The sequence below is a fragment of the Notamacropus eugenii genome, chromosome 2 (genome assembly GCF_028372415.1).
Source record: "Notamacropus eugenii isolate mMacEug1 chromosome 2, mMacEug1.pri_v2, whole genome shotgun sequence".
NCBI lineage: Eukaryota > Metazoa > Chordata > Mammalia > Diprotodontia > Macropodidae > Notamacropus > Notamacropus eugenii.
In genome coordinates, this window is record NC_092873.1 from 359,006,087 (window position 1) to 359,033,703 (window position 27,617).

Below are 27,617 nucleotides of genomic sequence, written 5' to 3' on the forward strand. Positions count from 1 at the left end.
AACACATGGGATGATTGAGATACTACATTCTCAGAGACATTTGTCAACATTGTGCCAAGACTCAATCTTGTGAATATGTACTTGTACTCTGTTTTTTTTCCGTATGCCAGATGTTTAGCACTGTGTTTAATGGCCGGTACATCATTCTGCTTATGGGCGTGTTCTCCATCTATACTGGACTTATCTACAATGACTGCTTTTCCAAGGCACTTAACATATTTGGGTCATCCTGGAGTGTCAGGCCAATGTTCACGTCTAATTGGACGTAAGTGATTAGAGAAACCAAAGATCAAAGTATTTCTTTTCCTATGCTCAACTTTGCTTTTCAAGAGTGGTGGTGACCTAGAACTCCTGAGTGCAGCCCAAACCAGATCAAAATGTGATTAAGAAATATTTGGCAAAATAAACATTCAGTAGAATGTAGATTATGTTAATATAAGGTTTTCTAAGTCAACATGCTACCCACAAGGGGTATATGGTATACATGGTTTAGTGACCCCTTTTCTATTTGAGTTTGACACCACTGATTAAGAGTACCACAGAAAACCCAGAGCGAGTGTTTCTTTAGGAATTGACTAAGTTGGCAAAAAGATGCGGTGTCCTCTTATATACAACAAACTAATTTATTTTGGTAGGACTCAAAAATAGGGAACAGAAACACTGTTTTTTTTTCATAAAGTAATAAAATGTCAACAAAAGAACTCTTAAATTTCTCCCTTTGGGTTATTTTTGATTCATTGAAGGTATTTTTCCTCCTTTTTTTTTCCTATCAGCTCATTTAAACTGTTTGCCTCTTTCTTTACTCACCCCAACTATAACCATTTTCTTTCTTCTAACAAATCAAAGTTTCTGTTGTTTGTTGCAAAGCCGGTTTCTAGCCCAGGTCTTCTTTTCTTAGCCAAACTAGTAAATGTGTTGTTTTTTTTTTTAACATCATTAGAGAAGACACACTTCGAGGGAATCCTGTTCTCCAGTTAGACCCTGCCATCAAAGGTGTATTCGAGGGACCCTACCCTTTTGGCATTGATCCGGTGAGAGCTCTTTCTTCCTATATGTTTGTCCCTTTTTTGGTTTTACTTGAACCCTTGTTAAAAGGGTTAATTAATTGTGAAATTAATTGTGAAATCTTCAGAGACCTGGAACTTTTCCAGGGAGGTTCAGTTGGTAGTAGTCAAAGCCATAAATGAATATAGCTAGAAGGTCTCAAATTTTCTTCCTAGAAGTATCCTTTCCCCCTTAGTGGAGGTGGCTCAGTGGTGACCTAGGGAAAACTGGTATCGAAATCACAGCCTAGGTCTTAAAACTCATTTCTTAAGCCATGGTCAAGTTTTAATCTTCTTTGAACTAATTTAATTAGGGTAAAAATGCCTCTTTTCTGGAGGAACTGGGATTTCCATTCTTAACCTTTCAAATGATTCTACTTCTAATCTCTTTTGTGTTCATTCCCATCTCTCCCCTCACATAGCTACTACTGTAGTTTGGGCACTTACTGTCTCTCACCTGGACTATTACAGTAACGCCTACCCTCGTTGGCCATCCTACATTTAGTTTCTCTGTTCTCCAGTTCATCCTTCACGCAACTGTTAAGTTAATACTCTTAAAGCACAAGTCTGATCACATAACTCCCCTGCTCATGTGGCTCTAGTGACTCCCTATTGTCTCTAAGTTTAAATAGAAATTCCTCAACTTATCATTTAAATCCTTTTACAGCCTCTCTCCAGCCTACCTTTCCAGATTTATTGCACATAATAATGCAGTGCTTCACAACATTGTTCCATTTATACTGTCCCACTTGTTGTTTTGTTAACTTGCCATTCCATTCTTGCCCTTTGTGGCATTGCACATTCTGTCCTTTGTACCTAGAATGTACTCCTTCCTCACCTTTATCTCTTACATTCGCTGGCTTTCTTCAAGGTTCAGGCCAGGTACCATTTTCTCCTCGAGACTCCCTCCTGAACCCCCACTAGGTCCAAAGTGGCTCATGTTCTCCTCCCCAATATTATTTTGCGTGAACTTGGTGTATATTTTATGTTTACTTCTCTGTGCCATTTCCCCCCAATAAAAGGCTCATTGAGCTCAGGAACTGTTTAGTTTTTCACGTTTGTATTTCCAATGCTTGACATATAGTAGGTGCTTACTAAATGGTTGGTGAATGAACTGAATGATCTACTAGATCATAATCTAGATAAGGAGAGTTTCTTTTTAAGAATAATTGACTGAAAAGAAACTCATTTAATGTGTTATTGAAAACCTTTTGTCATAAAGAATTTAAAGTGATCTCTTCTTTCTAGTTTTGTTGAATTGAGCATCCTTTTTTATTTTTAATTTATCAAAAATCAAACACAGATACCTCCTGAATACAGAGTATTGTTCTGGGGGTAAGGTGGAGAAGGGATGGGGAGAATGAGAATGAGAGAATATCCACAAGGAGAGGGTGATTGTCAGATGCTACCAAAAGGTCATGAAGGAGAGAATTAAGAAAAGGACATTAGATGTGGTAATTAAGAAATCATTGATAATTTTGCAAATCAAAGTTTCATTTGAACAGTAAGATCAGAAGCCATATTACAAACAGTTGAGAACAGTGAGAGGAAAGGATGTGAAGGCAATGAAAGTGACATCCTTTTTAAGAGTTTGGATGAACATAGGAGGACTGTAGCTTGAAAGGATAATAGGGGTTAGCTTGACCTTTTTAAATATTAGGGAAACTTGGTGTTTGTAGGCAACACAGGAGGAATCTAATAGAGAGATAGAAGGGATGATGGCATGGGCAATTTGCTAGAGAAGACAGGAGGGGATAGGATTCACATTTCACATAGGCGTTGGCCCTGGTGAGAAGTGCTACCTCTTCCTCTAAGGGGAGATGTAGAAAGGGGAGAAGAGTAAGTTCTTCATAAAATACTCTGTATTCATGTTCAAGGAAACATAAAATTACGTATGTTCAAGGGAAGGCTTTCAACTGGGAAGGGTTGGGGAGGTGTGCAGGAACCACGAATGGGGTGGAACAGTAATTAGGGAGGAATAAAGAATTGCTTCACTGCATTGAGAAACCTTTTCAGTGACTTCCTACTATGTGAATAATAAAGTACAAATACCATAGCTTGGCTGACATGCAAGGTCTTGGTCAGTCTGGCTCCAAGTTACCTTCTTAGGCTCAGTTTCCATCCTTCTCCTTCAGGCTCTCCATGTTCCAAGAGAATCACACTTCTTGCTGTTGCCAGACCTTAGCCTGTCTTTGCCTACCTTGGTGCATTTTTAATCTTTTGTCCTATACCTCAAATGGATTTTCCCTATGTCTTTGCCTGTTTGAAATTCTTCCCTTCCTTCAAGCCCCATTTAATTGACACCTCCTCCACACAGCCCATTCTCACCTAGAATTGAACTTTCCCTTCCTCTTCTGTTATCCTAGTCTGATGTCTCCCAGGCACTTATGTTTTAACTGACGTTATTTATGTACATGTCTTACCCTTCTCACCATCGCTCTAGATTTTTTTGCTTCTCATGGGCAGAAATCATGCCATTTTTCATCTTTTTATTTCTAGTTCTAAGTAGAGTACCTTTGCAGAGAGAGTTTTTTTTGTTGTTGTTTTAATTAATTCAGTAGATATTTCTTGGGTATCTACCTATTTGTTTTTACTTTGTGGGGAAAAAAAAGGATTTGCAAGTCACAGTCCTACCTACTTTCAATGAGCTTATTGGAAAAAAGATCTGTACCCAATAGCTACAGTTTTAAAAAATGTCTTTAGTTCTGTATGAATGGCACTAAAGTTAGTATATGTCAAGGGGAAGAAGAGGTCATTTCTGGATGGGTTGATTGGAGAAGCTTCATAAGGAAGGTAGCATTTTGACTTAGATTTTGGTGGATGGATATAATTTAGTCTGGTACAGATGAGGGTAGATAGAATATTTTAGATGAAGGAAATGGCATAAACAGTCCAGAAAGGAGTGTCCTTGGACTGTAGAATTCATTTGAGATTAAGTTTGAACTTAATTGGTATATTATAAAGAAACCATTGAAGATTTTTAGCAAGAGAGTAACATGAATGAGGGCTTAAGGGTGTGTGTGTGTGTGAATGAGAGAGAGAAAAATCTGCAATACTTTTTTTTGGTGAAACTTGTATGTGCCTAATGTCTCTGACCTTTTTTTTTCTTAATTTTTCCTTATATGACAGATTTGGAACATTGCTACCAATAAACTGACCTTCCTTAACTCTTTTAAGATGAAAATGTCTGTCATCCTTGGAATAATCCACATGATATTTGGTGTTACTCTCAGCCTTCTCAACCATACGTGAGTTACTGATTCTGATATAGGGGCATACTTGATAAGAAAAACGTCAGCATTTTAGGGAGAATTTAGGGAGAATTTGTTCTTCAGATTTCCTATTCCTTTGATTTCATTTTTCAGAATGAGATTAGCTTACATTTCTCTAGGAATTTACAACTTGTAGTAATTTTTAAATCTTTTTTAAAAAATTAGTCTTTTAGTTTGCCTAATGTGCAGATGGTATGTGTTTACACATTATAATTATTTCATATGACTCAGTGGTATATACTCCAAAATCCTTTTCTCCTTTGTGTGATGTGAATGAGGGAGTGGGGAGAGGAGCATAATTTAGAATTCCTTTCAAGATCCTTGAAAATGGGGCTAAAGTTTGATTCTGAATGTTCTTATAATACCAAAGTTTTTTTTGCTGCTTCTTAATAGTAGTGAAGACAAAATTGGGGAAGAGCCAGGGTTATACCTCACAGGTACTTTTGTCCAGAGAAGCATAACGCTGCCTTAAGATAATCTATTCAGCTTGGTCCTTTGTCTGTCCTTCTGCAGCTATTTCAAGAAGCCTCTGAATATCTACCTTGAGTTTATTCCTGAAATTATCTTCATGACCTCATTGTTTGGCTACTTGGTTATTCTCATTTTTTATAAATGGACAGCCTATGATGCTCATACTTCTAAGGATGCACCAAGCCTCCTGATCCATTTTATAAACATGTTCCTTTTCTCCTACTCGGACTCCAGTAATAAGATGCTTTATTCTGGGCAGGTGAGTCATCCCAAGGATGCACCTAGGTCACTCTGACATACTCAGTTATTCAGTAAATAAATCTGGTGTTTTAGATATAAGCATTTGTGCATTAGTTGTCATTATTCAGAGCTAGGGAGCTAGATGATACAGTGGATAGAGTGCTAGACCTGGAGTCAGAAATATCTGATTTCAAATCCTGCTTCAGACACTTACTGGTTATGTGACCTTCACAAGTCACTTAATCTCTGTTTGTATCAATTCCCTCAATTGAAAAATGGGGCTAATAATAGCACCTATCTCACAAGGTCGAGATAATATTTGTAAATGAGATAATATTAGTAGAAGTGCTTAGTATATAGTAGGTGCTATATAAATGCTTATTCCCTTCTCTTTTCCTTTCCCTTTTCCTGTATCTTCCAGTTAGAGACCATACCTTATACTTTGCAAAAATTAATTCTTTCACTATGGAGGACACTGTCTATTTCAAGTGAAAAATTAAAGTGCAGTGGAAGAAAAATATGATGCAGCATCTCTAAGTTGATTATTTTTTTTAAAAGATACTAAGAATTAAGTTTTTGGGGCATTTCAGAGTAGCCCCTCAGAGTAGTTACCCTCCTAGGACTTTAGCTATGTACTGAAACTCAAATTGTTCCACAAATGGCCTAATAAGTCAGGCCCACAAATGAAATGTTCAAAAGACTTTCAACCTGTGTAGCAATTTGCTCCTAGAATTTCTGTGGTTTTGACTTGGGGTCTTTGGCTCTTCTTTGTGATTGTTGTTCATTCGTTTCATTCGTGTTTGACTCTGTGACCCCATGTTTTCTTGGCAGAGATATTGGAGAGGTTTGCATTTGCTTCTCCAGATGATTTTACAGATGAGGAGATAGAGACAAACAGGGTTAAGTGACTTGCCCAGGGTGTCTGAGGCCAGATTCGAACTTAGGGAAATGAGCCTTCCTGATTCCAGGCCTGGTGCTGTGTGCACTAGTGGCACCAGCTGGCTGCTGCCCAGCCAGGATTGTTCATCCAGGTCTAAATCCAGACAGTCTTCTGAGTCTGTGAAGGTCCTGGTGGCTCCAGATGCTGAAGAGCGCAGGACTTGTTTAAATTTTCCTAGGGAAAGGTCTGAATGCTGACTGAAAACACATTTCACATCTTCCAGTTATTCGAAGAGATTGAACTGTGTTGTCTGTGGCTCTATGAGAAAACGTAGCATTTGTCTTAGAGAACATTTGAGTGTTTGACCTCATGGATTTACATGTGATGTGCTTTGTTCTTCCTTCGTCCTGCAGCAAGGAGTTCAGTGCTTTCTGGTGGTGGTTGCAATGCTGTGTGTTCCATGGATGCTGCTGTTTAAGCCACTCATCCTTCGACATCAGTACCTAAGAAGGAAGCGTTTGGTGGGTGACTGATTTTAATGTACTTCTCAAAGCTACTAGGTTTTTGTTTTTTTAAGATCAGCAACTGAACAGTTTAATTATATTCAAGGCTATTGCTTAGAATTCCTTCTGTAGAACATGTCCTGATATGTCTAAATGACCTTGTAAAACAACAGCATATGTGTCTCCTTCTCAGAGCTCTGTATTCAGCTTTAAATGACTGGAATAGAGAAACCAAATCTTCTCTCCATTTCTCTCCTACCCCCCTACCACCCTTATCCCCCCTCAAAAAAAGTATTTGTTTTATATTTACTCTTATCAGCTTGTAGCCAACGAAAACTAAAAGCATCAGCTAGAGTGAGGCTATCGGTATGGCGAATGGGTGAATTTAGTTTTGTGGTTTGCCTGGGAAACCACAGGGCTAATACTGAGGCACCACTGTCTGTTAAAATGAGTCAGTAATACTTTCACTGATCAAAACATCCGGGAAAAAGATTTTATTTGAAGCAGAGCTTTTTTTTTTCAATTTTTAAAGCAGCATACATACCTTTGTATACTTACTGCTAATGTACATCTGATTGTTTTACATTTCTGGCTATATAACGATGTTTAACTCAGGATGTGTGCCTGGGGAAACAGGAATGCTTTTATTGCATGACTCTCAAACAGCTTTTGGATTGTTTTGCTCTGTTGAAGAGCCGTGCAGTTACAAGACACTCCCTCTCCCTTCTCTGACCATCTTTCATCTTCTCATGTACCCTCCATTCGTCTCCCATCACTCTCTTCCTCACCACCACCAATCTGTCCCTCTTCCCCTTTTTTTTTCTTTCCACCTCCTTTCTCTTCCATTTACTATCAGGAAGGGCAGCCTGTGGAGGCCCCAGTCAGCCCAACCCAGAACGAGCAGGGACTAGAGGCAGCAGCGGCTGCAACAGTGAGTGGATTGGAAACCAACAAACATTCACTTTATGTATTTTTAAAGAGTTTCCTAGTCGTGTACTAGAATGTGGAATAACTATACTGAGGGCGTGGGGCACATATGGGAAATACATCCTGGTTGCTTACTGGGGCCAAGGCAGAAGAGATTTCTACTTCTTGAAAACAAATTCTGATGCCATCAGTATAATTATGACATGCTTAGTTCATATGCCAGGATGCAAGGAAAGTAACTTCTATGGATCTAGTTGTACTCTAAATATAGCCCTATGATCCTAAATCAAGATGATAGCAGTGGGCTAATCCACTTTCATGTCCCCATGTTTGGTTACGTAATAGGGAATTGGCAACATTTATATGACTTTTGAATTTACTTTTTCTTATACTTTCAGTGATGTTGAGTCATTCATTACTTCAAGTGATGATATAACTTCTCTCCAGAGGAGAGTTTTGTATGCTTCTTCTACTTTGTGAAAATTTGGGGAGCCCCTGTGTTCCCAGCCTTTCCTGTGAGATTTTCAGTATTACACGTGCCATTTTGTGTGTACTGTATATCTGGTAAAATAAATCAGTTTGCTGTCTGTCTTAATCCCCATTCTCTACCATTGCCTACCTATTCAGCAATAGTTATTTGAAATAAAAATGTTAAATATTTGTTTAAAACAAATCTCTTAATAGGATCTTGTCCTATGGCAATTTTCAAATTAACATGCTTCTAGGAAGGTAATACACATATACACCTATATTTATTACACATAGTGCAAAAAATAACTCATAAACATATTTCTGTACACCAGTAGTATGGACAGCCTTAAAAGAAAATGAAATGTTATTTATATCCTTGATGTTATTTACATCAGGTGTTTCTGATAACATTTAAGTTTCTCTTAAACATCCTAGCACTAAACTAAAAAGTGCTGATTATTTACCTCGGAGGGGTCATTTTAATGCTGATGTTACAGTAGTACTGAATAGTGCGTGCCACATAGTCAGTGACTAATGCTTGTTGATTATGGCATAGAGATTTTTCTTCCCTGTAAGCAGAAAATGTCAGGCACATTGCCTTGATGTGTCTGTTCTTTCCATAAACTCTTCTTTTTACTTTTCTTAGTAAAATTAAGGTTAACTTTTGAGAATATCTTGATGCTTTTAGTCTGGCCTCCTCTTCTGTGACTTTTACTATGTTGTTTTACCTCTGAATCTGGAAGCCTGTTTATTGACTGGCTTTTCTCAACAGATGCTTTTGACAAAACATCCATTCCAGGAGGAAAGCTGGAGAGGTCTTTAAAACTATGATAGTTTTATACATTAGGAACCCTAGGTTAAGAAAACAGATGGGCTACAGATCCAAACACTAACATGATTTTGTTATGTTTTATCTTCGTTGTGTATTTTGTGTAACAAGTTATTTTGTATTTATCAGTGGTGTGTGTGTGTCCCCCATATCTCTCTCACAGTGTTTTTTCTCCTCTGTTCTAAAGAGGTCTATCAGTTCCTGTTCTGGGATGTCCCATCTGTCTTGATTCTGCTTTTATCTGCTGGTTCATGGAAACCTTCAGACTCTGCATTCCACTTTAATGAGCCCCACCCTTTCCACATGTTCCTCTCCTCTGCTGCCTCTATCCCACAACCTTCTCCCCCCCCAGTCAGAAACTAAAGTTGTATGCCAGATGAAATCACATTTTCTCCTTTCACCGTTGTTCCACTGCTACCCTCTAGGATGTGTACCTTTTCAGTAGCACAGCCTAGAGCCCGAAACGGTACCAGAGCTGAGGATTACTCTAAATCCTGGTCAGTAGGCTGTATTCTGAGCTACATACTGAAAGGTGCAGCCCAGAGAGGGAATCTGAGGATATAAGTAACCCAGCCTGCCTGCATTATGGTTAATGCTGTTGAGGTAGTTGCTGAACAGTCCCTCTTAACTGTCCTCTGGATACAAGAGCTGGAAGTGTTTGCTGGAAGAATAGTCAAGCTCAGCCTCTTTAACTTTACAGCACATTGAGGCTGAATGTTGGGGACCTGTAGTTAGGCATAATTCTAATTTTGCCCCTGCTTTGTTGTGCTCAAGGGTCATCTGCTGCCTCTCTAAACCTGAGTACCTTTTAATCAAATTAATTTAAGAATTGTTAGCCTAGAGATATTTCTGTGCTGTCGTTGTATGTGGAGGAGCCCAGGATCTGACCAAATGCCTATAAAAGGAGCTGTTCTAACACTCCAGAATCCTCCATTTAAGGAAGAAGAATTATTTATTTATTTTCAACTACTGTATATCCTCCTAGCAAAAGTTATATATGGAATGAGCGTGTCTTCTTCTCTGATAAAGGTTGACCTTTTCTCTTTGCTCTGGAGTGTCCATTCAGAGAACAGCTAAATATCTGTGAAAGAACACTAGGGCTTTAATATTTACCTGTCAGAAGTTTATCAGATTGATACAGTCTCTTGTTACTTAGCCTACCTAACTTGTATGAGACATCATCTTCAGTGCTGCAAAACTTGACACCTTGAAGGTTAATTTGTAACTCTAATCTGTTTATATTAAGCACTTCGTTCAAACAGGGTTCTTGATGGGTGTTGATTGTGATGAGGTTTGTTTTTTTCAGATGCAGCAGGCAGAATTACACATTTCTTCAAGAACAGGATGGAGCTGTAAATTTAGGTTGGGTTGGAAATGGTAGTGGGGTTTGTTGGATATTCTATATTTTCACTTTGCTTTTTAAAAAAAGTGGGATTTTTTTGTGTGTGTTGTAAGAATGTGATGTTTTTCTGAGGTTTGTATGAACTAACCAAGACCCTCTCCCCACTCGATGAATGTCACATTAAAGTCCAGGCAATTCTACTCTTTCTGTTCATCTGTGTAGGGAACTCACAACTTTGGTGGGATCAGGGTGGGCAACGGACCGACTGAGGAGGATGCTGAGATTATTCAGCATGACCAACTCTCCACCCATTCAGAGGACGCAGATGAGGTAAGATCATGAATCTTGGCCTTTAGGACCAGCAAGACAGTGGTGTGAGATTTTTCTTCCTCCACTTTGGACACCCAAAAGGCCTTGTTCTCTCTTGGTCTTCTAAATTTTCAGCCTGCCTTCTGAACTCTTAGAGTTCCATAACATTTTCTAATGGGCTGCTTGCACCCAGATATCAAGTGCTCCTTATAGAGCCTCTGGCAGTCTGGGTCCTATCTTGACACTATATGTATGGTAGTCTACTCCATGCATGCCCTATGCTCTCTACACCAAAGACAGAGTGTAGCCTACCTCCTGAACTCTTGATACTAGGCGTGAGTGCTGCTACTGGTCCAAGGATCATGCATTTCTTCCTGCCTCTGTCATTCCAAGGAGTGTCATAATTATTTGGTATCAGTAAAATCAAAGCTATTATTCTGTTTTATACTGTTCCTGTTGACTTTAATGATCCTGTTCCTTTTATATTTGGGGGAAAAAAGACCACCCACTCAGAAAATGGTGGCATTCTTTTAAACTAGCCTCTGCAACCCTCGTCCTGGCATCATTGTTCTTATTTCAGATACTCTGGCTGCAAGCTTTTGTGGAAGTGATTTTCCTCCTTCCTGTAGAGAAACTGAAAAGTCATTTGATCAGGCTAGGAACTACTTACATAGTCATTGTTAGTCTACCACTCTCCAAACACCTGATAGTAAAATGCATCAGAATTGTTAACGACAATGGCTCATCTGTTTTTATTGTCCTTATTAAAGTTGATAAGTGATGAGAGTAACCATCACCTGGCTGAATCTCAGGTTTTTAGCCTACCCAGCCACTTTTATGATGTATCTGAGTGTTGGATTTTTTAAAAGAAATATTTTGAAAGAATCAAGGCTCATTTTAGAAAAAACATCTCTTTATTGTTTCAAAAATCTGCTGTTTATACATTCTCTGTATTCTAAGGAGAGGCCTTTAGTACATGAACAACATTTAGCATTGTTTGTCTAACTGAGAGAAGATTCATTAACCATGTGCTCAATTCTTGTAATCATGTGTTTGGTATGGCCTCACACTAAGTGTAAATTTATGTTTTCAAGCCTACCGAGGATGAAGTGGTAAGACTAAAACTGGCTTTGCATTCATGTTTATCTGGAGCTTCTCTTCCCATTCTTGTGATCATGCCGCATACACATATCCTTGCAGCCTGCATCTCGTGACCATGTCTAACACTTCATGAAATGTGTTCTGAACAGTTAGCTCATCTGCATTAACTGCATCTCATGTCATTCACCTCTGTGTTTCTGTTTCCTTTGACTTTGCTGATCCAATACCTCTACAGGTCAACTGAGAATGGCTTTTGAAAAAAACTGCAAGTGATGTCTGTGTTGGCATTCTTGAGGTTACTGCGTTGGGGGCTGAATCACAGTGACTTCTGTCTTCCTCTCTTGTGATGTTGCAGTTCCTATGCCAATAGGAATAACTGTTTTCTCCTTGCCACCAAGCGCTTACGAGCCATGTCTACCATTTCCCCCTGATCTTAGATACAGCCAGCCTTTTGCTGCTCTCATCAGCTTGGTAAAATCCCAATCTGCTCATAATTAATGTTCCTGAATCTCACTCAGCCTGAAGTTCAGCTTTGTCCTCTGTGATGCAAGCTGAAAGAGCAAAACTTTTGAGAGGAGGCTTCTCCCCTCAGATTGACTTACTCCACATTCCCTGTAACTATATTCTTCATAGAAGAGGGGCCCACTATTATACCAAATATACTCAGATTTTTGTGGTAGAAGGAGGAGAAAATTGGCAAAATTCTGAAGTAGCCCATGAATTAGTAGCTTAACAGTACTTTAACTTTAATGATGAAGAAATATTGTATGTACATGAGTGAGTGTGTGTGTGTGTGTGTGTGTGTGTTTTAAGGACTTCAAAGTTCTTCCATTTGCCTTTTCCCCAGAAGTTCTCCTTAAAATAGCAAAATCCAAAAACTTTGTATTCCCTGTTTCCCTTTACCATCACTTCCCAGTTTTCCCTGAATGAGTAGTGAAGTAGGAGTGAGACCAGGAAGTATTCTCTCTTCCTGAGACTGCATGGTCTTATTTCTAGCATCAAGCAGTTTTTGTGTCATATCTTGATCAGTCTTCTACAGATATTTCCTAACATCTATGTGGGAAGTGTGTGTGTGTGTGTGTGTGTGTGTGTGTGTGTGTGTGTTGGCCACCCTTTCTCATGTAATACTAGCAACTTCAGTCCCATCTTCTGGGATTCTTCCTAATTGGGCTATAACTCCCCCAGTCACTAAGAGCATAAAAATTCCATGTATAGATTTCTTCATTTGTCACTGTTACATTGGGATTTACCATCTCAGGAGGACCACCAATTACATTTTACAAAATCTTTAACCTCCTGGCTTATATTCAGGGCCAGCTTCCATGAGATGGTTAAAAAGTTATAACATTTACTACTTATTAAGCACCCATGAATTGGGTCTCTAAAGCCAAATCCAGATAATTGGGACAATTATCTGGCCAAGTCAAAAAAAAAAATCTACTTCTGCCTGAATTTCCCTATTTCACTTTGATAAAAACCGAGTTACACTGTCTGGCACTGTTCAATATTCCCTGGTCACTGGGAATATTTGTGGCAATTAAGTGTTTTAGGAATAGATGTGAACAATTGACTGTTGGAAGAAATACTTGAAGGTGTAGCATACTGTTCTCTCAGCCATGAGCATGGCCCATTTAATCTGCAATAGAGAAGCCAGTTGTTAGTTACTTCCTCCTCCCTTTCAAGAGTGATTGTAAATAACAGAAGAGGCAGTTCACAAAGGGCCAAGGCAGAGGAATCAACTTCACCAGTGAATCTGTTTAAAAATGTTTAACTCCACAGAGCTGGGACATGATTCCCTTCTGTTGCGGTTTTGGGGGAGCTAGAAAACTGTTTTGAGTTCCTTACCACTCATTGGAGCTGTTAGTTATTTTGTTTGTTGTTTTTTTCAGAGGTAGCTAAAAAGACTTAAGAACACTATCCTAAGGAAAGGCACTGAAACACACCAGAATGATTATAGCCCAAGGCCAAAGTGAAGCATGCTTTCATTAGATGAACTTTGTCCAGAGTTCTGTCAGGGCAGGGCCTGTCCCTCTTGGGATATAACAGGACTGTTTTTGCCTTCACAGAATTAACTGATTGAGCCATCCCCATATGTATGGACAGGCCTCACATGTCTTCTTCGCACATGCATGAATGGTGCCCCTTGGGGTGCAGCCACATTCACATTGAAAGAAATAAGCTGCACTTCTCCCCAAACTCTTTCCTGAGGCTCTGACTTTGAGCAGGGGGTGGGGGGAAATGGTAAGCGCTCTCTTGGAGGCCTATGTGGTCCTGCCTTGCCCAGTGCTGCTGATCTGAGTGTTTGTTGTGTTTGTGAAATTTTAACCTGTGAATTACGGGAAGTTTTCTTTCCTGGTCTCTTGGTCTGGGGGAAAGTGGTTGTTCTAGGAGGATAGAGATCTAGGGCTCTGGTGATTTTTTTACAGTACTGCTTTGTCACCCCTTTGTCACTGCTTTGTATTAGTGGGAAGTGAGTGATAAGCACTCTGGTCTTCTGGAGGCCATTATATGCTTTCACTCAAAGTCCCAGTCTAATGACCTCTCTGGGAGCAGGCCAGAGTCAACTTCTGAGTCCTGACTCCCTTCCCATTGTTTTGAAAATGACTTTCGTTGATTGCAAGGAAATTGACTGGGGAAAAAATGACAGTGGAAGGGGTAAAAGGGAGTGTCATGTTTGGCCTCAACTGAGTACTCAGATAAAATTGTGCAAAATAAATTCTCTGTGTTCTTTCAAAGGTCACAAAGAAAGGAGAGGTTGCCTTGCCCTAGAATCGATGCAGGGCTCTCTCTCTCCAATTAGGTTTTTGTCTTCTTTCCCCTGAGCAGAAACAGCCTAGGATTTTAATCATCTAAGTATAGAAACAGTCAGTCTTCTGGTGGCATATCAAAGGTAAAGCAATAAATGTCAGTACTTTAAACAATTCAAGTTCCTTTTCTGGAATCTTAGTAGCATGAAATGTCTGGGACAAAGGGGTCTGTCAACAGGGTTTCATTTATTGAACATCCCCAACTCAAAGCCAATACAATTCTTGATTATGCCTATATTCCCTTAGGATGAAAAAATGTGTAATTACTATAGTGTACTATATATAGTGTTGAAAGAATAAGGCTCAGATTAAGTTAGAGAGAGGAACTAGGTTAATCCAGGTAGCTTCTAGGAGGAACCACAACAGAAATTCAGAGATAGGTATAACGTTACATGCTCATATCCGCTCCAGAGGTGAGTGTCCAGCTATGAGAACTGCAGCCAACACTTAGTGACTTTGCTCAGGGTCACATTGCCAAGGATTCCTCTAATGCGTGCTGCTTCTTGGTGCAATGTATGGTCTCATATACTCTCCCTGATTCCTTTCCCCGTGACAGTTCAATTTTGGTGACACCATGGTACATCAAGCCATCCACACTATTGAATATTGCCTGGGCTGCATCTCTAACACAGCCTCCTACCTTCGGCTCTGGGCCCTCAGCCTTGCTCATGCACGTGAGTATTGTTCTCCTACAATGAGATGCTACTGGCCAACCCTGATTCCTGGGCAGAACCCTAGGTGGGGGTTATAAGGCTTAGGCTTGGGCAAACAAAAAAACGAATCTGAGGCAAAATGCAGGGGGAGATCAGCAACTCCTGTTTTCAGCACAGTTTTGCAGTACTCATACGTCCTCAAGTCTATGGGAACTAGGATAGAGGGAAGGCTGTAATAGTAAAACATGGGACCCTAAAGCAAGAGAGTGAGGCCTGTATCTCTGAGCCTGTTGGTGCACTGACCGTTCACTCTTTCCCTCCTCTCCCAGAGCTATCTGAGGTGCTCTGGACCATGGTGATCCATATCGGTCTGAAGGTGAAGGGTCTTGAAGGAAGTCTGGGCCTATTCTTCATCTTTGCAGGATTTGCCACGCTCACTGTTGCCATTCTCCTGGTGATGGAGGGCCTTTCTGCCTTCCTCCATGCACTGAGGCTGCACTGGTAAGAGGCTGGGAAGGTGGCAGAGAAGGTGGGGAGAAATCATTGAGATGAAAATTCAAACCCCCTTGAGAAAGGAAAGCCTTTTCCCATCGGAAATTTCAAGCACTTTTCTCCTTCCTTCAGGGTGGGATCTTAGTCTGTCCTGGGGAAACTGACTAATTTTCACCTCTTCACAGGTGATTTAGAAAGGCTTGGCAGGAAAACTACCCCAAAACCAGAAAATCCTGAGCCCACTTTGGAAAAATATCTCAGCCTTCCCAGTGAAATGTCTTTGGTGGAGATTACCATGTTGCCCATTCTTGTCTTTGTGTTTTTCCAGTACCTCAAAATTCTCACTTGAAAGAATTTTGCCTGATTTTTGCTCAGGTGTTTGCTATTATCATCCTAAGAAAATGCAAGCCATAGTATAAATGATTTTTTAAGTATTTCACATTTTGTAGGTGACTGGCTCTCTAGCTTTCACCCTATAAACCAACTTTTTTTTTTCTGTTAATATATTCTTCTGCAAATATAAGAAGTTGCCTTTCCAAGGAGTAGCTCCGAGTTAAATTGAGAGAAAACGTTGCAAAAATGGCTGTCAGAAACTAGGCCTTCACTTGGTCTCTGCAGCTTGGTTTGGTATGTGTGCTTTATTGTGGTTTTAGGAAGAAAAAAGGGTTTTGTGTTTTGTTTTCTTTTATTTTTGTAGAATGGAGCTTGTAACATTCTGACTCTTGGTAGATTTTGCTAGCCTAGCCTTTCCTCCTTTGTGTAGCAAAAAAGAATACTGTTTGGCAGAATGGTCCAACTTCTACCAGAGCATGGGAGGTCCCATGTTTGCTGGTTCAAAGTCACGAGTCAGTTAGGAGATCTAGTCTCATCTCTGCCACTTGGAGTGACCCTGATTAGACCTGTCATTTCCCTTCCCTGGGCCACAGCTTTCTACTATTGGAAATGAGATTGCAGGGCTTAATGGCCTCTCCGGTCTCTTGACACTCCCATTCCCTGGAGTCCCAGATCTGGGCTCTGACTCTCCCCAGAGGACTCTGGCTATTTCTGTACTTGAAGTAAAATTTAAAATCTTAGCCTGAGACCTTTTCCCTTCTAGGTAGGTGTGTTTAATCTGGTTTGGCCCTAGGTGAAGCTGTTGTGCTATATTTATTTGTCTGCTGTGAGAATGAAGCATGAAATGTGAAACTCACTCAGATTTGGTTTGCCAACTCATTCCTTTAAGAAAGTTTGGTCTGCTGTCTCTAGAAGACTCCCACCCTTTTCTGCTTTGGCTTCATTTTTTTCCTTTCTCCTCCCTCATTCTCCTATCCCTCCCCAGTTGCCATCCCACCACTCTTCCATTTGGAATGAAACTACAGTGTTCAAGAGTGGGAAATTATTTTTTAAAGGCACATCATCCATTCTTGGCTCCTCAGCTCTGCCCCATCACACTTCCTCAGGCACTTGATGTAAAAGGAACATCTGAGTAACCAGCATGTGGTGACTCACAGCAGAATGAGTCACATTTTCTCACCCTCCCCGGCTTCCTTCCCTCCTATTCATTCCACTCCTGGACTCAGAGACCTCCTCTCTTCATATTCTAGCTTAAACGTCTGGCTGCTTCCTTTGCTTCAGTCATCACAGGGCCAAAACAACCTCTGCTTGGTGAAGCCAAGGAGCTCCTTTGCCCACACTTACTGGCTTTAGTAGCATTATTATTCTTTTGTTTTGGTATGTTAGAACTGACTCTGGGTAGAGCTGAGTTTTAGATGGGTTGTTGACTTTCCTGGCCAGAATGATTGTGCCTATTCTGTGCCCAGCTAAGGGATTTGATTTCAGGTTTTCTCTTACTCTCTTATGAACAAACCTGAGAAAAGTTGCAAGCCCTGATTGATGGAGTCAGGTATTTTCAACTCATTGAGAAAACAGATCTCATTAGTCAAAAACAAGACATGGTATTTTGTGACCTCCAGGCTCAATGTGAAAATTGCCTTCTCTCTCTGTTTCTGTCTCCTGGAAGTGTTGCATTTTCTCTGTAACCAACATAAACCCCTAACTGATATGATGAGCAGAATTTTCTGACATTAAAGATGTATATTTATGATATTTTTAGTAATTCACAATTATATAGCCTTTGATAGTTACCAGCTAGCTCTGAAACAGAGATCATCAGTTTGAAAAGACTTGCTCATGATCACAGAGCTAGTGAGAAAGTCAGGACTCAAATCCAGGTTATAGGTTCCCAGATTAGAGCTGGATACAGCTGAGGAAACTTAAGACTCAGATTGGTTCATGATTCTGCTCAATGTTGAACAAGCTAGTAATTGGCTGAAATTTGAACCCAGGTCCTCAGAGGCACTCTTTCTTTGTTCTTTCTCTATATGTTCCCTTCCCTTGCCTATCCTAGTCCCTGGTCTGGTGTTAGCACCTAGATTTCCCCTCAGTGCCTTTCAAAAGGGCTAGCCCATACATAAGGGGAAGAGGAAAGCAAAACCAAAGCTTCCCTTTGCAACCTTTCTTAAGAATCCAGTTACTGCCCCTTCTTTCCTTTTGTCCAGTCACTTAGTACCATCTTCAGGAAATTTCCTTTGATTGGGTTGGAGAATCCTCTTCCTATCCCCTCCACAAGAATAGGTGTTGTGGGTCCCACGCCCTTTTCCTCTTCCCTCCCCCCAGCTTGGATGTGTTTCAACAACTTCATTGTATTCCTGGGATCCCCCAAGTTGAGACAGGGTTGCTGGAAGAATTCTGACTTGTGGCCATCTTGGAAGGGCCAAAGAACAGCTGCTTCTGCTGGGTACGGCTGTAGAGATATTTCTGCTATGTTTCCTGACATCTTACAGGGTAGGGTTTGTACCACTTGCAGTTCAGATCATATGTCCCAGTTTTGGCTCACAGGACAATCCTATTATGCAATTTCTGGGCTTGTTCAGTGACAGCAGGAAAAAGGATAACTTTTGATTCCCTGTCCTGTGAAGTTCATGGTCTGAGGAGTGGAAGCCAGGAATTGGAAGGTTGCAGGAAGGCCTGTGCTAGGCAGTAGAAGCCAGCACTGGTATGGAACAGTATCTGAGATGCTCAAGGGGCTATTTCTGAGAGCCATCTATTCTCCTATTTCATGAATGCCCCTTCCCCTTGAACTACAGTTGGTACTTTTTCTCTTTCCTTCTCCTTGCCTCCCATGCCTGTTATCACATCTCTTAGCAAACATTTGGAATGATGTGACCTTATTAACCAAAATTCATAATAATTCTTTGCTGTGAAGATGGTGTTTCCTTAGAGAAAACTGAAATATGATTCAGAAACCTGAGTACTGAGACTTAAACTGACATTTTTTCCCCCAGAAAGGTTATTATATATGGCCCTTTTCATCTCGGGCATTTCCTTCTCCCTCCTTTTCCCCTTTCTTCTCCCTTATCCCTTTCACATCCCCTCTGGTTGATGGGTAAGAGGAATAGTTTGAGACTGATTTATTCTGTCAGTCAGTGATGGCCCTTGGGCTCCAAGAGACTGTTGAATAGATGTGGGAACAGTTTTCCAACATGATGTTGGGGGTGGAATAGGGTTAAAAAGAGGGAAACTATATTGAAGCTTAACCTGGGAAGGATATTTTCTGAACATACGGGTCATAAACACAGAAAACCCATGTTCCACACCCAGAAAGAGTAGTACAGTATTGGAGGACTTGCTAAAACTAATACTTTCACTCATCTTACCTGGGGCCTCAGGTGGGACCCACTTTTCTCCTATTTAAGAACATGCTGTTTCCTGTGCTATCCTAGATATGACCTCTGAGTATGAGTACAGTTGGTCCTTCTGAGCCCTCCATTGAGGGCTGAAGCCTGGGAACTGTCTGTAGAGAGACATGTTGAACTTCCTCAGGTCCTCTTGTAACACATTCAGAATTCCTGGTAGAAATTTAGAGGGGTGGGAGTGGTCAAAGTAGGCCCCCACAGAGCAATTTGTAGCATGTCCCTGGCTGGTGGAAAAACTGACTCGGCAGCAAGCCATAGCCTTACCCCACCCAGTCCCAGAGGACTTTGTGTTTGTTCTTTCTCAGGAAGTGCACGTTTCCCTCACAGCAGAAGGAGAGAGCTTTCCAGCTCTGTGCTGTGGAGCACAGGGTGGTGGGCAGGAGGGTGAAGTCAGGCTGGCCCCAGGCCCAGCTGATTCCCTTTAAGATCTTCATTATGATTTCTGGGCTAAGGGAAATATTCTCCCAGCTTCCTGAGGCCAGAATTAGGCCCTTGGTCTGGGGGCTCCTTTATTCCAATCAACCACTAATGCATACATGTAAACTGGGTGTCCAGCCTACCTTTTCTCTTGGCATTGGAAGGTGGCACTGCAGACACCAAGCTGCCTTTAGGCTGCTTCCCACCTTGTTTGTAGCCTGGAGCAGTTTGTGGGGTTGGACCAGTGTTGGGTTGGGGGCTGGTGGGTGAATTGGGGTTCTTCTGTACCACCAGTATGGCTACTCGTCCATCATCTCTCACTATTGTGTGTATATATGAATACTTTCTATGTAGTCCAGGCCTTTTAGCTTCTGACCCTTTCCCTCCTATTCTTTATCTTTGCTGAGTCAAAAAGAAAGATTTTACCTTGGTTTGTGGGTGAAAGAACAACATGAAGGCCTTTGGAGGGTGGCATACGGAAGAGGTACCAGGATAGGGAGGAAGGAAGATATGCTACAGCCAAGCCCTTCCTTCACTTATGTATTACAGCTTTAGAAGTATTTGTATTGATTAAGTCAAACTTCATGTTAGTTCACTGGGGATAGTGGCACCTCCTGAAGATGGATGTTTGCCTTCAAAGGCAGTGATATGACTAGTCCAATGCCTAATCAAGTGAAGAGACACTCAGTTCAAGCTGCTTATAGGAAAATTCTAGCTTCCTGGGAGTATCTGGGACCCTGGCAGAGCCTTTGTGGAATGTGGGGGGAAGGCAACACACACACATACTCTCTCACATGGAAAATTCTACTCTTCCACCCGGGAGGCCTGGCCTCGTTGCCCAGCAACCCCAGGAGCCTCATAAGGTACAAAGAAAGTACAACCAAAGAAAAACCTCTCTCCATCTCTTCACCCAGCCTCATTTTCTCACAGCTTTTCTGGGATTTCAGTGGGAGAATCCCTGAGTTAGGGTTGGAGGATGGTGGAGCAAAGGAACCCCTGTGTTTGACAGGGTCTCAAATGAGTTCCTATAAAGGAATTCATCTCCTCAGAGTCATTCCCAAACCCCAACCCATGGGTTCCTGAGCCCCTGGGTCTTGAATTCCCAGATGGAAAATATTCCTCAGAAGCTGCACATGCCTTGCTCTTTTTTTTCACTCTGAATCACAGATTTTTCTCTCCATATTTGGCTATTGTTTGGTGGCTGGGCAGTTGTCCAGGGTCATACTCTTAAGATAGAGTTTATAAGGAGCAGGAACAGCCAAACATCACTCTGGCTACAGAAGAAAAGCGAAGGGCCTCCCTCTTCACCTCCCTTTGAGTTTCCAACTAGCTTCAGGGACACCACCACGAACAGAGATACCAAGCAGCTTGGGAAGGGACTTGAAGTTCTGTTTTTCCCCTCAGTCCCCAAGAGAAGAATTCCTACTCACAAGATGTTTTTGTGGGCTGAGAATGTTTTTGCCATTGCTTTAAGAATACTTCCCCTCCTCACCTCCCCCATTTCCTGGGAATAGTCATATTTCAATAGAAAATCTCCATTGTCGCTCTACCAAAAAAACCACCACTACTCAGTGGCATTTGTTGAGTGCTCCCCTGTGATGGCTCAAATGTGTTATTGGCAAGCCCCTGCCTTTATTCCGGAAGGCAGAAGCCTCTCTCTCCCCCCAAGCACCATTTGTCCCAAGAAGGCTCCATGAGGTGTCAGTCAGTGAGGCTCCTGGATCCTGGCTGTAGTGTTAAGCCCAATTCGGGGGACCAGGGTACAGGGTGTGTCCATGGGACCTTTTAAAAAAACCTCAACCGAAACATTTCACTTTTTAAAAAAAGTAACCTTTAATAAAGCATCTTTTACATATGGAGCTATACAAAGAGAACTGTATGGACATAAATCCAGCCCTCAGGGAGTGTGTGGTCTAAATTAGGTGCACTACTGCTGTCAGAAAGAGACCTGAGAAGGCATCTAGCCCAGTTGTATCAAACTCAAGGAGAAACTGATCCCTGGAGGCTGCATGTTGACGCAGAAAACAACAAATTCACATTATCTTAGTTGTTTCTTTTATTTTGTAAAACATTTCCAGCTGCATTTTCATCTGGTTCAGACTGCCCTGGAGTTTGACAAGTAATCCAGCCCAATCCCCCTCGCCCCCTCATTTTATAGATAAGGAAACCAAGATCCAGAGTGGCTGACTCCAGTGGCAAGGCAATATCAGGCTAAGAAATAAAATATTAACCACAAATGTATGCCAGGGTATGTGGGATATGGACAAGTAACAGTCTGTCCTTGAGTAAGGTGAGAGAGGAGGGCATAGCCAAAGGAAAAAACAGCATGGTGTGGGACAAAGAGCACTAGACTGGATACAAGTGGTAGCTTTAATAGTTGGTAGTGTACAACCGTGGACAAGTTGCTTTCTTCCCTGTAGGCTTTAATTTCTTCCTCTGTGAAATGAGGAAGTTCAACAACGGCTTGGAGGTCCTCCCAACTCTCAGGACATTCTGTGGTTCTGGGAGTCCGAAGGCCAGGAAAGTGAGATGTTAACTGATTAAGCTGGGAAGGATTCCTTGGGGAGAAGACTGTGAAACTGATCCCAAGAGACTGTTTCTTGGGCTGGGGTTTAGCAGAATTTGAGTGGCAAGGGTTCTTAGAGGCCCAGCCTAACTCATAACTATAGCATCTTTGACAAATGGTTATCTAGCCTCTGTCTGAAAACCCGCAGTGATGGGGCTACGCTACCTCCCAAGGCAACCCATTTCTCTCAAAGTATGGACTACCATGTAATGATAAATTTTGTTCTCTATCCTCCTTTCCCCAGGGTTGAGTTCCAGAATAAGTTCTACAGTGGGACTGGCTTCCAGTTCCTCCCCTTCTCCTTTGACTACATTCGTGAAGGAAAGTTTGAAGAATGACCAGTGGTCCAGGCTCTCCCGATACACCCAATACCCCTACTGTGATGATTTCCTCTTCTCTTCAGCCTGTTGTGATCCCTGAGGCCTGTCTAGCCATCTGTGGAAGTGATGTAGACTGTGATTGCTCCCCTCTTCTGTCCCTGTTCCCCACAGCTTTGTGGCTGAGCTTGAGCAGCACAGCCATGATTCTGATGTAGCCACTGACCAGAGAGCCAAGTTACCTTCCCAGCTGCCTGCCCATTGAACATTATAGAGGCCAGGGGGAGACCTCTCCCTCTCTTTTCCCCAGTCTACGGTTCACCAACCTTCTCACATTTCCACCAAATCAGCAACAGGTGTTTGGGGGAGTTCTCCTCTTGTTAGACAAGGGAAACAATATCTCCCCACTCCTGAAGTGTGTGTCCTATACAATTCCCAAATCTCTCTGCTCAGTAAGGAGGAATTTCACTTAAACTCAACAACAGATCTTGGAGGGTGGAGATTTGTACCTCCTTCTCTGTGCCTGTCAGTCATGAACCTCTGAGTTTTGTTGCAATCTGGAGCTCAGTTGGAACAGAAAGAAGGTGGAAATGGTCTGGAACTTCTCCCTCTTTACTCCTCAAAATCCATGTGTTCTAAAGAGGATTCTTTATTTGAGATTTCTGACTCATTAATCCCTCCCATATATCAGAAGTGCAGAGGAGTTACCCAGAACAAGAGTCCTTACTTTCTCCTTAACCCATTGGGATTTCCCTGTTCTCTTAGCTGACATTTATCCTCTCTTCCCCACTCCAGGCATTCACAACTCCTCTGTCCCCCATCTCTTTACTGATTTGAGGGGAAGTGAGGACAGCTGAACATTATTTTGCACTGAGACATCCTATTTGGAACAGAACAGGAGAGTCCCAAAGATCCTGAGCCCTTCCCTCCTCCACAATCATGCTGTTTTGGTATGGACTGGCCACCCATAGTGATTCTCTTGGTGAGCCTGTTTTTGAGAGCTCTTGTGTCCCTTCCGTGTCCCCACCCTCGAACTTCGTTTTCAGAAATATATAGTTGGGCATAAGAAGTAGTGCAGGGAATAGCAGCTTCATCTCCACACAGGTTGCTAAATGGAGATCAGTGAACTGTACTTCTGAAGGATATGCTTCACCATGACCCACCCTTTAATCATGTGTTGGCAGAGTAGCCCCAATAACCATGACAGTTATAGCGAGATTGGCATCTGTCCCCACACGTTCCCTAAATTAGCCGGCCATATCCTTATTATCACTACTGGCCTTTACAAATTAATCAATATAAAGGAATTCCTCTGATCACACCCTTTTAGGCAGTGAGAGGGTGTTTAAATCTGTCTGGGATATGTGAGCACAACTCCTCTGAAGGAAGATGGTTCTACTTCCCCAAAGGAAAATGCATGAGCCAAAGAGGCTGGTATTGGAGAATAAGGGTCAGGGGAAGCTTGGTTCCTTGTGCATTGACTGCTGTGACCTACCTTGATTCCTTGTGCATGGTGCCCCTTGCCCACCCTGGCCCTTGTTTATGTGACCTTTGCTGTGTGTTTACAGTAGAGTTTGTTTAAAATGAGTCACCTAAGAGGAAACCCCGGGCAAGGGCCCTCTACAAGCATGCCTGTGCTGAATAAAGTGTGTTTAGCTTCACTCAGAAAGCTGCTTCTGTCCCTGTCCTCTTTCTCATCGCCTCAGGTCAGATCACCTTGGCTCCCTCTCCCCTGCTTATGACCAGTTCTACCCATTGCTCTATTATTGTTCTCATTCTGACCAAAGGCTGCAGCTGGAGTGACCCTGGCCAGAGCTATTTGTGAAATTCTCACCTTATCTCTCATTTCCCTGGCACCTTCCTTTTCTAGGCAGCCAAGGGCAGCATTGCAAACTCCACCCATAGGGGCCTGGCAAGGACCAACCCTCATCTTCCCCACACCCAAACAGTCGTGGGAAGAGAAGTGTCTTGTCTATGGACTTGGCACTCACTCTCCTTTCCCCCCTTCTCCAGGGGCCAGGGACTAGGCAGCCAGGCTATTTCTGGCTCTGTTGCCCCAGCCTCTGTGATGGAGTAAAAGTTCAGTTCCATTTCTGAGGCAGTTAGGCAATACGTGGGGCTCTCTGGTAGGCAGGCAGAAGGGAGAGATTTAAGGAGATCATGTTTTTCCTCAAACTCCTTGCTGTTCTTGCCCTTGCATTTCTCTTTCCAGAAGCCAATCAATAGAAGAAATGCAGGGTTGAAGCAGCCTATATTCATGGAGGGGAGAAAAACAGACCTTTCCATGTCCCCCGGTCCCTGATGACCACCCACCACTCCCCCAGGGGTCCACTAAGAAGACAGCTCTGCACTTGTCTCAAAGAAGAGGATCTGGAGTTCGGCCTGTTTGGAGAGCCTGACAGCAAGGGAGCTGGTTGAGACAGAAGATTTGGCTTGTTTGCAGACTGAGCCAAAGTTGGGAACCTGAGGCGCCGGGCTGGTTCTGAGAAGGAGGTGGGAGTGGAGCGCCGGCTAGCTGCTGCCCAGGGGAGTCTCCTAAAGCACAGGCACACCCAGTCAGGCCCCTGTCACTACCAGGGTCAGCTACGAATTCCTCCAGTTGGCACCTGAAGCTCTTTGTAACATGGTCTAGTGTTACTTTTGTAGTCTCTCACTAGGCCTCTGTGTGCTCTCAGTGACACTGCAGCACCTCCCCATTGGCTGTCCTCAGTGTCCAGAATGAATCTCCCTCCTTACCTCCATCTCTTAGGTTCCCAAGCTCCCTTCTAGACACATCAAATCCCCCTCTTTCTGGTCCTTCCAGCTAACTAGGGCCTTCCCCTCAACCCTGCCTTTAACTTTTATGTCCCTAATTATTTACAAGTCTCCATCATCAGACTGTGAACTCCTTGAGAGCTGTTTTTGCCCCACCCTCCTTTTTTGGAGGCAATCAGGGCTAAGTGACTTAAGTGCCCAGGGTCACACAGCTAATAAGTGTCTGAGGCTCGATTTGAACTCAGGTCCTCCTGACTCCAAAGCCAGTGCTCTGTTCACAGGGTACTCTGCCCCCCCTACTTTTGCCTCTATATCCCCAGCACTTAGCACTGTGCCTGGCACATAGAAAGTTCAGGTTGATTGGTTGGGGAGTGGATTCTCATAAGGATCGAGGCTTCTCTGGCACTTGCTTCAAGTTCCTCTGTCTCAGAACACTATTCTTCTGCTGACTTTCCCAACCACTCATAATTCTAGTACCTTCCCTCTCCATTATTTCATATTTATCCTGTATATAAACTGTCTATAAACATTTACTCTCCCCTGTCAGGTTTAAGCTCTTTGACGTCAAGAACCATCTTGCCTCTTTTCATGTGTGTGTGTGTGCGTGTGTGTGTGTGCATGTGTGTATAATATATAATCTTAGCACAATGCCTGGCACATAACCAGTGCTTAATCAGTGCTTATCAACTAAGTTTTTACAAACCTGCAGAGTGTACCCTACTCAGTGCCCCTATAAGTCCCTGTGTCACAGGAGGGAAGAAAAACCCCAATGATTGTACTGGCCACTTCTGCCTTTCAGGGTGGGACTGGACCAGGGGTGGGGGTGGGTGAATCTGCAGCCTCAGGGCCACATGTGGCCTTCTAGGTCCTCAAGTGTGGCCTTTGGATTGAATCCAAGTTTTAAAGAACAAATCCTTTTATTAAGGTGATTTGTTCTGTGAAGTTTGTATTCAATCAAAGGGCTGTACTTGAGGACCTGGAGGGCCACATGTGGCCTTGAGGCCACAGGTTCCCCACTGCTGGTGGACTTTCAGGGAGGAGCATTGGTTCCCTGAGCCCTCTGGATTCTGCTGGTCTTACCTAATTGAATCTATACAATAGGGTTGCACTGCTCTCTGGTGGCCAAACTAAGAAATGTTTCCCTCAAGAAAGATGGGGCTATGGAAGCTGAATTGGGAGTTTGAAAATAGGGAGTGAAAGAAATGGGGCGGTGGAATCTGTTTTCAGAGACCAGGGGACTGTGTGAGTGAGAGGGGTGTTGGTATCTTGAGCAAAGCTTTAGACTTGTAATCAAAAGACCTCAGTTCAACAATCAACTTTGTTTTTTAATAACAGAGTGACCATGGTTTGTCTGAACGTGTTTCCTCATCTGTAGAATGGGAATAATGCTTGCACACTTCAACTTGTAGGGCTGGGAGGGTCAAATGGGACAATGTACTGCTGTACATTAATGTGTACCATTGAGACGGTTCTAAAGTACCAGCTCAGTGTCCCCAGGGGAATGCTAAGGATCCAGGAATTGGGGTGTGGAGAGGAATCTGCACAGACTCTTTGTTTACATCCACCACCACTTCTAGGCTCCTATGTTTCTATTCTATTCCCTGAAGCCTCTGTTTTTCCATTCCAGTTTTGTGAATGGGGTTAATACAATGGAAAGGCACACAGGGCAGATATGACAGAGGGCTATTTTGTGGAGGGCAGGTCAGAGCCCTATAAGAATCTTGGTGGGGGAGAATCTTGGGATTTGGGAATTCTGGATCCAGGACTTGCCTAAAGAACCTGGTTTACTCCAGTCATTCCAGAACCATGTGGTTTAGTAGAAGCAGCAAACAGTAGTAGGTCAGGGTAGAGTGATTTCCATGGAAGACCTGGGTCCTTGATTTGCAAGAGAATCTCTTTGCTCAGCTGGACAGTGGCCTTTGCACTGCTCTCCTGCCTGAGACCTCCAATCTATTTCTCCTGGCCAGGACATATTGGGAAAATTCACCTTTGACCTCACCTACCCACCCGAAGGACCCAGATTCCTTCCTTAATGAACCCATGTGAATTGATGAGTCCAGAGTCAAGTAAAGTCAACAAGCATTTATTAAGTATCTACTATGAAGAAGGCACTGTGCTAGGCATTGATGATATATAAAGAAAGGGGGATATGGGACTATTAAGTGACTGTTCTTCTGAGTCTAACTCCAGGTATGGGTAGCAAGAAAGGCGATCTGAGCCTCCAATCCACGATTCCAGTAAGCTGATGAGATGCTGGTATGAACTGCACAGGTGATCTCAAGGGAAGGGTGGGAGAGCGGCTGTTCAGCATGGGCTGAGGTGGGATTCTCCTGACTCAGTTTCCCCACTGACACCTAGTAGACTTTAAGCCTGACTGAATGCAAGTGAATAATCTAATCCTGCCTGGAACTGACATGAAGATGGGGAGATATTGTATCCCTGCAATGTCCCTACCCTTGGTGGCAATTTCCTACAGTCAAAAGGTTTGT

The 27,617-nt window shown here is 42.5% G+C and overlaps 1 protein-coding gene across 5 annotated transcripts in view; it reads left to right on the forward strand.

Annotated features, from left to right (window-relative positions):
* ATP6V0A1 (ATPase H+ transporting V0 subunit a1) overlaps positions 1-24,043 on the forward strand; it is a 57,839-nt gene extending 33,796 nt beyond the window's left edge. For 2 of the 5 annotated variants that reach the window (XM_072646528.1, XM_072646527.1), the window contains exons 13-21: positions 111-265; positions 941-1,031; positions 4,173-4,291; positions 4,829-5,045; positions 6,320-6,427; positions 10,201-10,308; positions 14,752-14,869; positions 15,178-15,349; positions 22,302-24,043. In XM_072646528.1, the coding sequence (XP_072502629.1) occupies positions 111-265; positions 941-1,031; positions 4,173-4,291; positions 4,829-5,045; positions 6,320-6,427; positions 10,201-10,308; positions 14,752-14,869; positions 15,178-15,349; positions 22,302-22,395 (1,182 nt within the window). In that variant the 3' untranslated portion in view covers positions 22,396-24,043. Of the gene's footprint in view, positions 1-110; positions 266-940; positions 1,032-4,172; positions 4,292-4,828; positions 5,046-6,319; positions 6,428-7,265; positions 7,341-10,200; positions 10,309-14,751; positions 14,870-15,177; positions 15,350-22,301 lie in introns of all 5 variants that reach the window. The other 3 variants (XM_072646530.1, XM_072646529.1, XM_072646531.1) reach the window with 2 other exon arrangements.
* The last annotated feature ends 3,574 nt before the right edge of the window (positions 24,044-27,617 follow it).